The sequence below is a fragment of the Papio anubis genome, chromosome 13 (assembly GCF_008728515.1).
Source record: "Papio anubis isolate 15944 chromosome 13, Panubis1.0, whole genome shotgun sequence".
Lineage (NCBI taxonomy): Eukaryota > Metazoa > Chordata > Mammalia > Primates > Cercopithecidae > Papio > Papio anubis.
The window spans coordinates 100719199-100731783 of NC_044988.1; the positions used below are offsets into that span (position 1 = coordinate 100719199).

Below are 12585 nucleotides of genomic sequence, written 5' to 3' on the forward strand. Positions count from 1 at the left end.
CCAGGTTCAAGCAATTTCTCTTACCTCAGCCTCCCAAGTAGCTGGGACTGCAGGTGTGCGCCACCACACTGGCTAATTTTTGTATTTTTAGTAGAGACGCGGTTTTGCCGTGTTGCCCCAGCTGGTCTTGAACTCCTGGTCTCAAGGGGTCTGCCCGCCTCGGCTTCCCAAAGTGCTGAGATTACAAGTATGTGTCATCGTGCCGGGCCCTAAAATGACCTTTAAGGCACCAAGACATGCCCCCTGCAATTAAGGCTAAGGCTTCTCTCTCCCAGTGTCCATCCTATGTCCCAGAGATTTTGACCCCACTCCTTTACTGCCATTGTCCTTGCGGACTGATGGATTGGATCACAGGCCAGGAAGCAGAGGCAGGAGACCTTGGGCAGGTCATTGCTGTCTCTGGGCCCCACTGGCATGATAAGGGCATTGGGGTAGACACAGCTGGGGCAGACCAGCCTAGTGGTTAAAGCTGGGACCCTGGGATCAGGTAGACCAGAATCCCGGCTCTGCCATGCATGGGCCGTGCAACTTGGAACAGAACAGTTACCCTCTCTGAGCCTCAGTCTCCTCATCTCTAAATGGGGTTAATAACAATACCTACTCCAGGGTTACTGTGAGGCCCGAGCGCTAACCACACAATATGCATCAGTAGCCGCCGCACCTCCTAGCTCTGACATCCAGTTGGTTCGAGTTCTCCAGGTGGCGCTTTTTTCTGGAGAAGGAAGCGTCGCGGTGCCTTCAGCTCTGGACTGCCCGACTTCCCCACCCCAGGCCTTAGCTCCTTGTCCAGCAGCATCAGAACTTGGGCACTTGTTAGAAATGCAAGCTCCCCGGCTCCACCACTGACCTCTGAATCAGAAGCTGCACTTTAACCAGATCCCTGAATGCACGCTGACCTTTGGGAAGTGCATCTTGGGGTGATCTGGGCCTGCGAACTCAAACACAAGCTTAGCTTGGTGCAGAGGCTGCCACTTTAGTGTTTGGGTGCTAGACCCCTCTTCCCGGCCGAGGCATCCTCCGGCAGAGTCCCCGGGTGCCTGGCACTGGCAGTAGCTCCGGTTGCCGAGCTCTGGGGGCGCAGGAGGGGCTGCAGGCCTGAGTCACGCTGGGGCAAAAAGACGACCTGCCAGGAGCTCATTTTCTGTACTGATGGGCCTGATTGCTAAAGCAGGGGCTCCTGGGCGGAATCAAAACGCTGATTAATATTCAGCTGGAGCCGCTGCTGATGGTAACAGCAGGCAAATGAAAATGTCAGTCTTCACGTGGGTTTTCCCCGACTCTGTTTCCTCCACGCTCTTCCATGGGGAAGCTGCTCATTCAGGAATCAGCAGGTACTTCTCGAGCACCTGCTAGGTCCAGGCAGAGCCCAGGGCTGGGGAAGCAGCGAGAACAAGGGGCCACAAGTCCCTGCTCTCGTGGAAGAGATGTCAGCTGGGGCAGGTGACCTGTCCACAAGAGCCTGACCCTCAGCATGTGAGAAGCCAAGAAACCCAGGGCCTGCTGCACGCCAGGCCCCACTGAGCAGGGGAGAAGGTTGCGGGGGCACACCGTCCCCCAGCTGTATCCCTGGAATGGGGTGCAGGAGCCCCTGGGAAAAGCCAGGTGACCTGCACAGCGGGGTCTTCAGTGGGCTGCTTCGACCCCTGTCCCCGCCAAACCTCAGCTGCTTCCTGAGCATGGGCCCGACCTCACAGCCAGCGCTGACACTGGCTACCCTCCTCCGGACACCTTTGTAGGGGAAGTGCTATTTTTGTTCCATTTCACAGATGGGAAAATGAAGGCTCTAAGACATTGAAGTTACACCAGTCGGTGGCCTAGCACCCAGGTTGGGGTGACCCCCAAAGCACAGCCTCCTTATTTCTGCAGCATTCTCAGAACTGGCCTGAGCTTGACCTGTCCCTGTGTCCCAGGAGCCCCTGGGGCAGCCAGCTGGACCTGCAAGCAGAGTGATGGGGGTAAATACTAAATACTTGGGAACCTGCTGATGGCGCCCTCTCCCCTCTGCCCCAGGAGTGGGTCACCAGCACCGAACTCCTCATCTCTCTAGACCGGCTCAACACATTTGGGGATGACATCTTCAAGGACCCCAAGGTGCTCCAGTCCTACTACTATGCCGTGTCCGACTTCTCTGTGGGCGGCAGGTAGGCGGGAGAAGGGAGGCAGGGTTCCAGGACCCAGACCCGAGAGCAGAAGGCGGCTGCTGTGTGGGGGCACAGAAGTCAGGTGTGCCCCAGGGGAGAGGGAGGGAGCACCTACCGTTCAAGGTCTTGGGGGCCCCCACCCAGCCCACCTCCTGCCGGGTCCCCTGCATCAGCTGATTTGCCATGTGCCAGACACACTGGGTCTTGGTGCCCATTGTCCCCTCAGCCTGGAGGTTCCTCCCTCCCTCCCTTCTTTCCTCCCTCCCTCCCTCCCTCTCTTCCTCCCTCCCTCCCTCTCTTCCTCCCTCCCTTCTTCCCTCCCTTCCTTCCTTCTCTCACTCTCTTTCTTTCTGAAGGAGTTTTGCTCTTGTTGCCCAGGCTGGAGGGCAGTAGCGCAGTCTCAGCTCACTGCAATCTCCACCTCCCAGGTTCAAGCAATTCTCCTGCCTCAGCCTCCGGAGTAGCTGGGATTACAGGCATGCACCACCACGCCCAGCTAATTTTATAGTTTTAGTAGAGACTGGGTTTCTCCATGATGGTCAGGCTGGTCTTGAATTCCCATCCTCAGGTGATCTGCCTGCCTCGGCCTCCCAAAGGGCTGGGATTACAGGCATGAGCCACAGCCCCCTTCCCCTTTCTAGTATGGGAATGTTACTGGCTCCTCTCTGGCCCCTGGTCCTGGTCCTGGTCCTGGTCCTACACACCCTTAGCACCCGTCAGTGTCCTGGGCAGTTTGTCTCTACTCCAACATCTGTCCCCTCCAGGAAGCAGGGGCTGCCCAGGAGGAAGAGGCCCATCTCTCACCTCAAGTCCCAGGGCCTGTCTTGCACATGGCCACCTGGCAGTGGGTGCCCAGGGAGGGCTGTGGGACAAGGGAGGCACAAACGTCTTCTGTGTCAATGTTTCTCAGGTTTCTTTGAAAGGAGAGAGGAAAACAGGTGCCTTCCTGCCCCAGTCACATGGGGACGGCAGACACTGATCAGATTGCTCCCCAGTGAACACATCAGCCCGCGCCAGGATGACAAGGAAGGGGAGGAAAGGGAGAGCATGTGCCTGGGCTCAGGGAGGACAGGAGCTGGCGCTGCAGACGGGACCCAGGAGTGGGAAGGCTGGGGTTGAGGACCAGGGGACGGCCAGTGTGGCGGGGTGGAGGGTAGACAGGCAGACGTGGAGAGGTTGGCAGAGTGTCGAGGCCTGGGCGGGTTTAGCCTCACCCGGCAGTCAAGAGGAAGCTGTGGAAGGATTTGGTCAGGGTAGTAACAGTCAGATTTTTAAAACACCCCCAAACCCCTGACAGCCAAGTAAGGCGGATAAGAGGAGAGAGGAACTCGAATGTCAGGAATCAGGGTGGGAGGTGGCAGCTTGGACCAGAGGGCTGGGGTGGGGGGAGCATGGGTCTGAACGCGATTGAGGACGGAAACACAGCTCCGTGTGTGAACCATGGGCTGTGGGAGTGGGGAGCAGGGATGACACCAGACTCTGGGCCTCCACGGTTCAGAGGCACTTGGGTGGCATTAGAGAGATGGAGAAGGGGGCAGCATGAGGCTCAAATGCCTGCTTTGGGTGTGTGAGCTCCAGGGAAGGCCAGGGCTCGTCACTGAGAGCCCCTACGGCCATGAGGATCCCCCTGCTCCAACCTGCCCCCTTATGTGAGTCAGCGGGAGGAGCTCCCCAGGGAAGGCGGCCGTGAGCTCCAGTGCCTGCTGTCAGGGGACTTTGGGCCAGAGGACATCCAGGTTCCAGCTGCCAGAGCCAGACCACCCTCAGACCGCAGCTGACTGGGGCAGGATGCTCACGGCAGGGGACAGGTGGCCCCAACAACCTGTGTTCACAGTGGAGCCCGTGGGGTCTCAGTCTCCTTTCCTGGGTCAGAGGGTGGGTTGCAGCATCCCCTCCAAGGCAGGGGCAGTCCCTTGTCACTTCCCTGGTGACCACTGTCCCAGGATTGCCTGGCGCCTGCTTCACCCCAAGAAACCCTGGGGTGCTGCCTGCCTAACCTGGACCCTGAGTGGAAGCCGTGCCGCGTGCCCTACCACACACTGTGTCCCCTACCACACACTGTGTCCCCATATCAGCTAAAGCACCTGGAGTCCCAACAGCAGTTGGCGATTGGTCAACACCTGCTGAGGGTAGAGCATGGAATGTGGCTTAGGGGAGCCACCGAGTGACCACAGAGGAGTGTCTGGGAGCTCGGGGTCCACGTAGAGTCGGCGAGGACGGGCTTCAGGTCCAGCTCAGCCACTTAGCATCTGTCAGTTCCAAGGCCTGAGCCTGATGCCTCCTGTGTGAAATGGGGACACTAATGTCCCTCCCACCTCCGGTGAGGCTCCAGGGAGAAGCTATTGCCTTGGCCAGGGGCAGAAGCCATGGCCTCTGAACAGCTCGGGACAGGGACAGCGGTCGGGACAGGGACAATCACTCACAGAGTCTGTCTCTGCAAAGCATGCCGCGGGCTCCCAGGGCACCCCTGTTCCTGCCTGATTCCACCCATCTCTTGACCCTGTGTGTGGAATGGGGACACGGGCCGGGGCTGCTCTCAAAGATGCTGTATTCGCCCATTCTTGACTGCTGTAAACACCTGAGATGGCTATTTATTTATTTATTTATTTATTTTTGAGATAGAGTTTCACTCTTGTTGCCCAGGCTGGAGTGCAATGGCACGATCTCGGCTCACTGCAACCTCTGCCTCCCGGGTTCAAGCGATTCTCCTGCCTCAGCCTCCAGAGTAGCTGGGGTTATAGGCATGCGCTGCCACACCTGGCTAATTTTGTATTTTTAGCAGAGACTGGGTTTCTCCATGTTGGTCAGGCTGGTCTGGAACTCCTGACCTCAGGTGATTCGCCCGCCTTGCCCTCCCAAAGTGCTGGGATTACAGGTATGAGCCACCACGGGCGGCTGACGGTAATTTATTAAAAGAGATTTAATTGGCTCACAGTTCCACAGGCTGTACAGGAAACATGGTGCTGGCATCTGCTTGGCTTCTGGAGAGGCCTCAGGAAACTTACAACTTAAAATCATGGTGGAAGGTGAAGAAGGAGCAGGCCCATCACATGGCCAGAGCAGGAGCAAGAGAGGGAGCAGGGGACAGGGTGGGGCGGAGGGGCGGGAGCCACACACTGCTAAACAACCAGATCTCAGGAGAACTCACTCACTTTACAATGCTGAGCGGGGAGGGTGCTGAACCATTCAGGAGAATTCCAACCTCATGATCCGATCACCTCCCACCCAGGCCCCACCTCCAACACTGGGGATTATAGTTTGACATGAGATTTGGTGGGGACACAGATCCAAACCATATCAGACATAGACTTACAGGGGATTTGGAGGGACTCGGGGGCTGTCCCTGTTTGGGGTACCCTCTTTCCTGCCCTTTGGGACACCGTTAAGGGATAGCTGCTGGAGGCGGTCCCCTCAGCTCCCCACACCTGTGCTGCTCTGACTGCTGGCCCACTCTCCACTCGGGAGACTAAGGTGACTTCTTCCTGGGTCCCTCTCAGCCCCCAGGTGGGGCTCCTGCCAGGTGGAAGCTTTCTGTGGCGGGCACTTGCTAGCTGGTGGCTTTGGGCAGCTTCTCCGTGCCTCACTTTGCCCATCCATTATATGGGGGCGGTAACAGGCTGGTGAAGATGGAATGGGTTTGTTCCAGAGCTCACCAACACAGTCAGTTCTCTGTTACTGCTGCCCCCAGGGCACGTAGTAGGTGTTCAGTGAGGGCCAAGATTGAGGGTGGAGTCTGGCTCACACCTGCAAACAGGGGCTACCTGGTGACTAACCCCTTATTTGCCCTGCTGGCACCTGCGGGTCCCCTTCCTCCTCCCTGTCTTTTCCCAGGTGCAAGTGCAACGGGCATGCCAGCGAGTGTGGCCCCGACGCGGCGGGCCAGTTGGCCTGCCGGTGCCAGCACAACACCGCCGGCACGGACTGTGAGCGCTGCCTGCCCTTCTTCCAGGACCGTCCGTGGGCCCGGGGCACCGCTGAGGCCACCCACGAGTGTCTGCGTGAGTGTCACGGGGCATCAGGGACCTGAGGCTGGTGTTGCAGGTGGGGAAACGAACTCCCCCGAAACCTCACAGTGGTGGCTCCTCCTGGGTACGCCTGGGGGGCAGCTCGGGGTCTCTCTGCTGCTGCAGAGATGAGGACGAGCGGAAGGGGAGCCTGGGGAGGGGGTGTGTTTAAGCCTCGGTCTGTCCTCCACTAAGTAGCTCAATCTTGGCCCTCACTGAACACCTACTATGTGCCCTGGGGGCAGCAGTAACAGAGAACTGACTGTGCTGGTGAGCTCTGGAACAAACCCATGCACAGGCGCCTGTGGTGGGAGGGCCGGAAGGTCCCTGACTTACTTCTTTGTGTTAACCGCTCCCACCCCAGCTGTTAATCAGAACCAGGCTACCCCACAAGCAAGGGGGTGCTGACGGCCCACCCAGACTCTTCCACGGGCCCCCAGGCAGCCCTTTGGTGTCCCAGCCCCCATGCGATGTGGCTTTGACCACCTAACCTCAGAGAAGTGCTGGAGAGAGGATGATGCCATCATGTCTTCTCCAGGGACACAGGCCAAGAGCAGGGACCCCCTGACTTCCCTTCTGGCTACGGCGCCGGCTGCAAGACCCACCCTGTGCCCAGACAGCCTGGTCTCCTCCAGGCTTTCCATGCACAGCCACTGTTGCTGGGTGCTGGATCCCAGCTGGTGCTGGTGCTGCTGGCAGGAGACACATCTTCATTCACAGGCCCGCCAGGCTCGCTGGGTGGGCAGCTTGGCCTCTGGGCCCCACTGTCCTCTTGGGCCTGGGCCACTGGTGACCATAACCGGGGCTGGGCCGGGGGGGTGGGGGGCTTGTTCTGAGGGTGGGGCGCTGTCTGCAGGAGCTGCCCTTGCTGGCCTACCTCCACCAGGGAGTCCTGGGGCCAAGGAAGCTGTGCTGGCTGGCTTCCACCGTCCCAGCCTGCTGCTGTCTCCGCGGTGGGGACACAGAGGCCAGACTGCTTCTACCATGTCCTCAGCCGTGTGGTCACATCTGTGTCTCTCAGTCAGCAGCCTGGGAGCCAGGGTTTCATGCTTGACCCTTCATCCCCACCCTCACCCGCAGCTGAGACAGCCCCGAGCCCTGAATTCTGGCCCATCCGCATCGCTCCAGTCTGTCTAACTTCTGTCCATTGCAGCCGATGCCTTGGGCCTGGGACTGCCTCCTCTCCCTGCACACCTAAAGTTTCCTCTTCCCTGCTCTTCATGCCCCCAACCCTCCCCTGCCTGCAGCTAAGGCTCTTTTCTTTCTTTCTTTCTTTTTTCTGAGACGGAGTCTTGCTCTGTCGCCCAGGCTGGACTGCAGTGGCCAGATCTCAGCTCACTGGAAGCTCCGCCTCCCGGGTTTACGCCATTCTCCTGCCTCAGCCTCCCGAGTAGCTGGGACTACAGGCGCCCACCACCTTGCCCGGCTAGTTTTTTGTATTTTTTAGTAGAGACGGGGTTTCACCATGTTAGCCAGGATGGTCTCGATCTCCTGACTTTGTGATCCGCCCATCTCGGCCTCCCAAAGTGCTGGGATTACAGGCTTGAGCCACCACGCCCAGCCATGGCTCTTTTCTTGAAACAAGGCCTCACTCTGTCACCCAGGCTGGAGTGCAGTGGCACAGTCATAGCTCACTGCAGCCTCGAATTCCTGGGTGTGTGTTCCTCCCACCTCAGCCTACAGAGTAGCTGAGACTACAGGCACATATCACCATGCCAAGCAATGTTTTGTAGAGATAGGCTCTCACTGTTGCCCAGGCTGGTCTTTAAACTCCTGGGCTCAAGCAGTCCTCCTACCTTACCTCCCAAAGTGCTGGGATCACAGGCGTGAGCCATGGCACTGGGCCAGGGCTTTCTAAAGGACAAATTTAATAACATCCATCCCCTGCTTAAACCTTCCCATGGCTCCCCCTTTGCTCCCAGCTAACGTCCACTGACCACGGCAGCCCAGCTTCCCTGGAGCAAGCTCTGCTAGCCTCTGACTTCACAACTGCCTCTGCACTGCAGGCCCCCACTGCACAACGTCCCCACTTCCCTGCCATCACACGACATGCTGCCTGCAGCCAGCCTCATGGCACACCCGCACCAGACCATGCTTCTATCTCTGGACGTGGGGTATCCCCTGGGCTTTTGCCCCGTGTCTGTGATGCCCTTCCCGCTTCCTCTTCCTCTGCCTGGCCTATTCCTCACTGCTCAGCCTTCAGATTCAGCGCGGCTGTGACTTCTTTTTTTGTTTTTTTTGAGACGGAGTCTCGCTCTGTCGCCCAGGCTGGAGTGCAGTGGTGCGATCTTGGCTCACTGCAAGCTCCGCCTCCCGGGTTCATGCCATTCTCCTGCCTCAGCCTCCCGAGTAGCTGGGACTACAGGCGCCCGCCACCACGCCCGGCTAATTTTGTGTTTTTTTGGATTTTTAGTAGAGACGGGGTTTCACCGTGTTAGCCAGGATGGTCTCAATCTCCTGACCTCATGATCTGCCCACCTCTGCCTCCCAAAGTGCTGGGATTATAGGCGTGAGCCACCGTGCCTGGCCACGGCTGTGACTTCTTCTGGGAAGCCTTGTCCCACCACCCCAGCACAGCCGCAGGGGCCCCTTCTTTCGGCTCCCAAAGCCCCTCGCCTCTCCTGTCCCAGCCCTGCACCTGCAGGGGGTTTGCTTGCTTGCTTGCCGTCTGGCCTGTGGGCAGCATGAGGGCGGCAGGTGTACGTGGCTCCGCACCTTTCATGGATGCACCCCTGAGCTCACTCTGGGAGCCGAGACAGAGCCAGTCCCGCACACAGACTTTTAAACATGATTTAATGGGGAAATGAAAGGTGACTTGTGCTTTCTGTACCCCTGAGTGACCTCACACAATAGTGAGATTCACACTGTTGTTATGGCTTGGAGGACCTACAGGAGATTTTGGAGTGAGCCATGCTGCCACTCCAGAAGGCAGCCAGCCTCTGATCAGTGCCCGTCTATCTGGGTGTCTATCCTGATTGCCTGGGAGGGTCCTCTTTCTGCCCGTTGTTTCGGTGTATTTACTAACGGTGTCCCCTTTGCTCTTAAGAGTGTCCTGTTTTGGAAAATAAGCAGTGTCTAACCTTGATCAAGCTGGGCCTGAACTCCATTCTGGACCATGCTCTTGCCCTTCTCTTTGCACTGCCTGCTCATGTAGCACAGGGAGGCTGACTGGCACAGATGCCCCCTCCTACCACATCACGGGGGACTCACACACCTTTCCCCGCTCCTGCCCACAGCCTGCAACTGCAGTGGCCGCTCCGAGGAATGCACATTCGATCGGGAGCTCTTCCGCAGCACAGGCCACGGCGGGCGCTGTCACCACTGCCGTGACCACACAGCTGGGCCACACTGTGAGCGCTGTCAGGAGAATTTCTATCACTGGGATCCGCGGATGCCATGCCAGCCCTGTGACTGCCATTCGGCAGGTGAGTGGGCTCCACATCCCCAGCCTCCAATCCCCGCCCCTCCTGGCCTTCACTGCCCTGTGCCCTTCCTCTCCCAGGCTCTCTGCACCTCCAGTGCGATGACACAGGCACCTGCGCCTGCAAGCCCACTGTGACTGGCTGGAAGTGTGATCGCTGTCTGCCCGGGTTCCACTCGCTCAGCGAGGGAGGCTGCAGGTGAGAGCAAGGGACGGCCTAGTATGGACACATTGCACGGAATGACAAGAAGCAGGAGGGACAGGTTGTCAGTAGTGCCTCCCCTCCCCATCCCTTCCTGTCTGCAGCTACCTCACCTTAATCCCGGTGAGGACTGGGGAGGCCAAGAGACAAAAACAGACCATAATGAGACCAGGCTGAGCCCTGTGGCAGCTCAGCGGATCTTGCGGGTGGAGGGCAGGCTTCCTGCAGGAGGCGCTGCATAATTGCAGGGAGAGGGGAAGGACAGGTGTTTGAGGCGGGGCGGGGGGCATGGGAGACCTCCGGAGGAGCTGTGGATCGGTGGGAAGCAGGAGTGGGTGAGGAGGAGGCTGAGTGGAGGCTGCAGCAGGAACGCCTGGGCAGCCTGCATAGGGATTTGACTGTGGAGAAGGAGAGCAGGGCAGATTCCAGAGCCCAGTGCAAGGAGTTGCTGACAGGACATGGCGACCAGGGGGTCGAAGAGGAAGAAGGGGTGAAGACTGACCCTCGGGGTTCTCTGGGCCTCTGGATAGCAGGGCGTGCAGTGTGGGGAGTGGGGTGGGAGAGGCTGAGCGTCATCTGGGTACACTGAGTCTGGTACCCAGTGGGACAGCTGAGGGCAAAGAGGGGCAGGGGCTCCTGGAGTCTGGACCTTACCCCAACACATTTGCCATCACTTGATTGAGAAAGTATACAGTGATCAAAAAACAAACAAAACAAAAAAGCTATGATAAATTTAGAAGCACTTTTTTTTTTGAGACAGATTCTTGCTTTGTCGACCAGGCTGGAATGCAACAGTGCCATCTTGGCTCACCGCAACCTCTGCCTCCCCGGTTCGAGCAATTCTCTGCCTCAGCCTTCTGAGTAGCTGGGATTACAAGCGTGCACCACCATGCCCAGTATCTCTATTTTTTTATTTTTTTAAGGTGGAGCTTGCTCTGTCACCCAGGCTGGAGTGCAGTGGCGTGATCTCTACTCACTGCAACCTCCGCCTCCCAGACTCAAGTGATCCTTCTGTCTCAGCCTCCTGAGTAGCTGAGACTACAAATGTGCACCACCACACCCGGCTAAGTTTTGTATTTTTTGCTAGAGATGGGGTTTCGCCATGTTGCCCAGGCTGGTCTTGAGCTCCTGGGCTCAGGTAATCCACCCCCCTTGGCCTCCCAAAGTGCTGATGATAGACGTGAGCCACCGCACCCGGCCCAGAAGCACTTTTAAGTGAACTTGCTTTGGTTAATAACAGGCATCCTTGCATATTTGAAAGGCAGTAGAAACACGTTGGGGATATCTAGGAGATCTCCGATTCCTCGTAAAATATTTGGTGGTTCTGGGCATAAAATGACCATGAGATGGGGCCTGGCTGTTTCCCTGGGGTCTTTCTGACCTCTGGACCTTTGCACATGCCACACCTCCTACCCCTGCCCCCTCTCCCCAGCCTGTGGCTCACAGCCTCCTGCTGATTCTTCAGGTCTCAACTGAGGGGCCCCTCTCTCTGGACGCCTTCCCTCCCACCTGCCCCTCGCCTGCACCCCCAGGCTGAGTCAGAGGCCCTGCAGTGCGGGCATAGCCTCTCTTACATCTCCTATAACACATATCGTGGTACAGGGTCTGTGTGATCTGTCTGTCTACACTGGACTGTGGGATTCACTAGGGAGGAACCATGTCTTGTTAGATGAGTGGATGGATGGAGGGAGGGATGGAAAGATGCATGGATGGGTGAATGAATGGGTGGATAGGTGGCTGCTGGACAGAAAGATGGAAGGATGAATAAGTGGATGGAGGAGTGAGGGGATAGATAGAAAGATTCATGGAGGCCGGGCACAGTGGCTCACTCCTGTAATCCTGGCACTTTGGGAGGCTGAGGCAGGTGGATCACCTGAGGTCACAAGTTCAAGACCAGTCTAGCCAACATCGTGAAACCCTGTCTGTACTAAAAATACAAAAATTAGCTGGGCATGGTGGTGCATGACTGTAATTCTAGCTACTCGGGAGGCTGAGACAGGAGAATCACTTGAACCCAGGAGGCAGAGGTTGCAGTGAGCTGAGATCGTGACACTGCACTCTAGCCTGAGTGGCAAAGTATAACTCTGTCTCAAAAAAAAAAAAAAAAAAAAAAGAAAGAAAGAAAAGAAAAGAAGAGAAAAGAAAAGAGATTGGTTCATGGATGACGAGTGAGTGTGTGGATGAAGTTGGAAGGGTCCTGGATGGTGTGTGCTCGTGGGCAGATGGACCAGTGTACCAGTGATGGATGGGTCACTTCCTTGGCAAGATGGGAACAGTAAAGCCAGGTAAGGCTCCTGCATCAGCCTCACTCCTGATGTTGGGAGCAGGGAATGCTCCCTTCCCAGGATGAGCTGTTCCCACTCTGAAGTTGCTCATTGCCCGTTTTCCCCTTGTCCTGTCTCTTTGGCAGACCCTGCACCTGCAATCCCGCTGGCAGCCTGGACACCTGTGACCCCCGCAGTGGGCGCTGCCCCTGCAAAGAGAATGTGGAAGGCAACCTATGTGACAGGTGTGTGAGCTAATCCAGCAGTAAGCTTGCTGGAAGTGACCTGGGGGCTCACTGATGAGGTACCAAAGCTGTGGAATGCGGGGAGGAGCAAGGGGCACAGTCTTCATGGACTTGGGTGACGTTGTCACCCTGTGCCCTTCCTGGAGCACCATGTATCTGTCATACAGGAAGTTACTCAAAAGCTTTATGGCACTGTTTATGCTTTGATCCAACACCACTGATTATTCATAAGCTGAGAAAATACATGTCTTAGCTTAGAATCCTGAAAAGAAAGAGCTGGAAGAATAGGAGAGACCATCTAATCCAGG

General features: G+C 57.3%; 1 protein-coding gene across 1 annotated transcript in view; it reads left to right on the forward strand.

The window, feature by feature from the left end:
- LAMC3 (laminin subunit gamma 3) overlaps positions 1-12585 on the forward strand; it is an 89094-nt gene that overhangs the window by 22599 nt on the left and 53910 nt on the right. The window contains exons 3-7 of the mRNA XM_031654643.1: positions 2011-2141; positions 5973-6139; positions 9382-9570; positions 9648-9765; positions 12179-12277. Coding sequence (XP_031510503.1) covers positions 2011-2141; positions 5973-6139; positions 9382-9570; positions 9648-9765; positions 12179-12277 — 704 coding nt within the window. The remainder of the gene's footprint in view (positions 1-2010; positions 2142-5972; positions 6140-9381; positions 9571-9647; positions 9766-12178; positions 12278-12585) is intronic.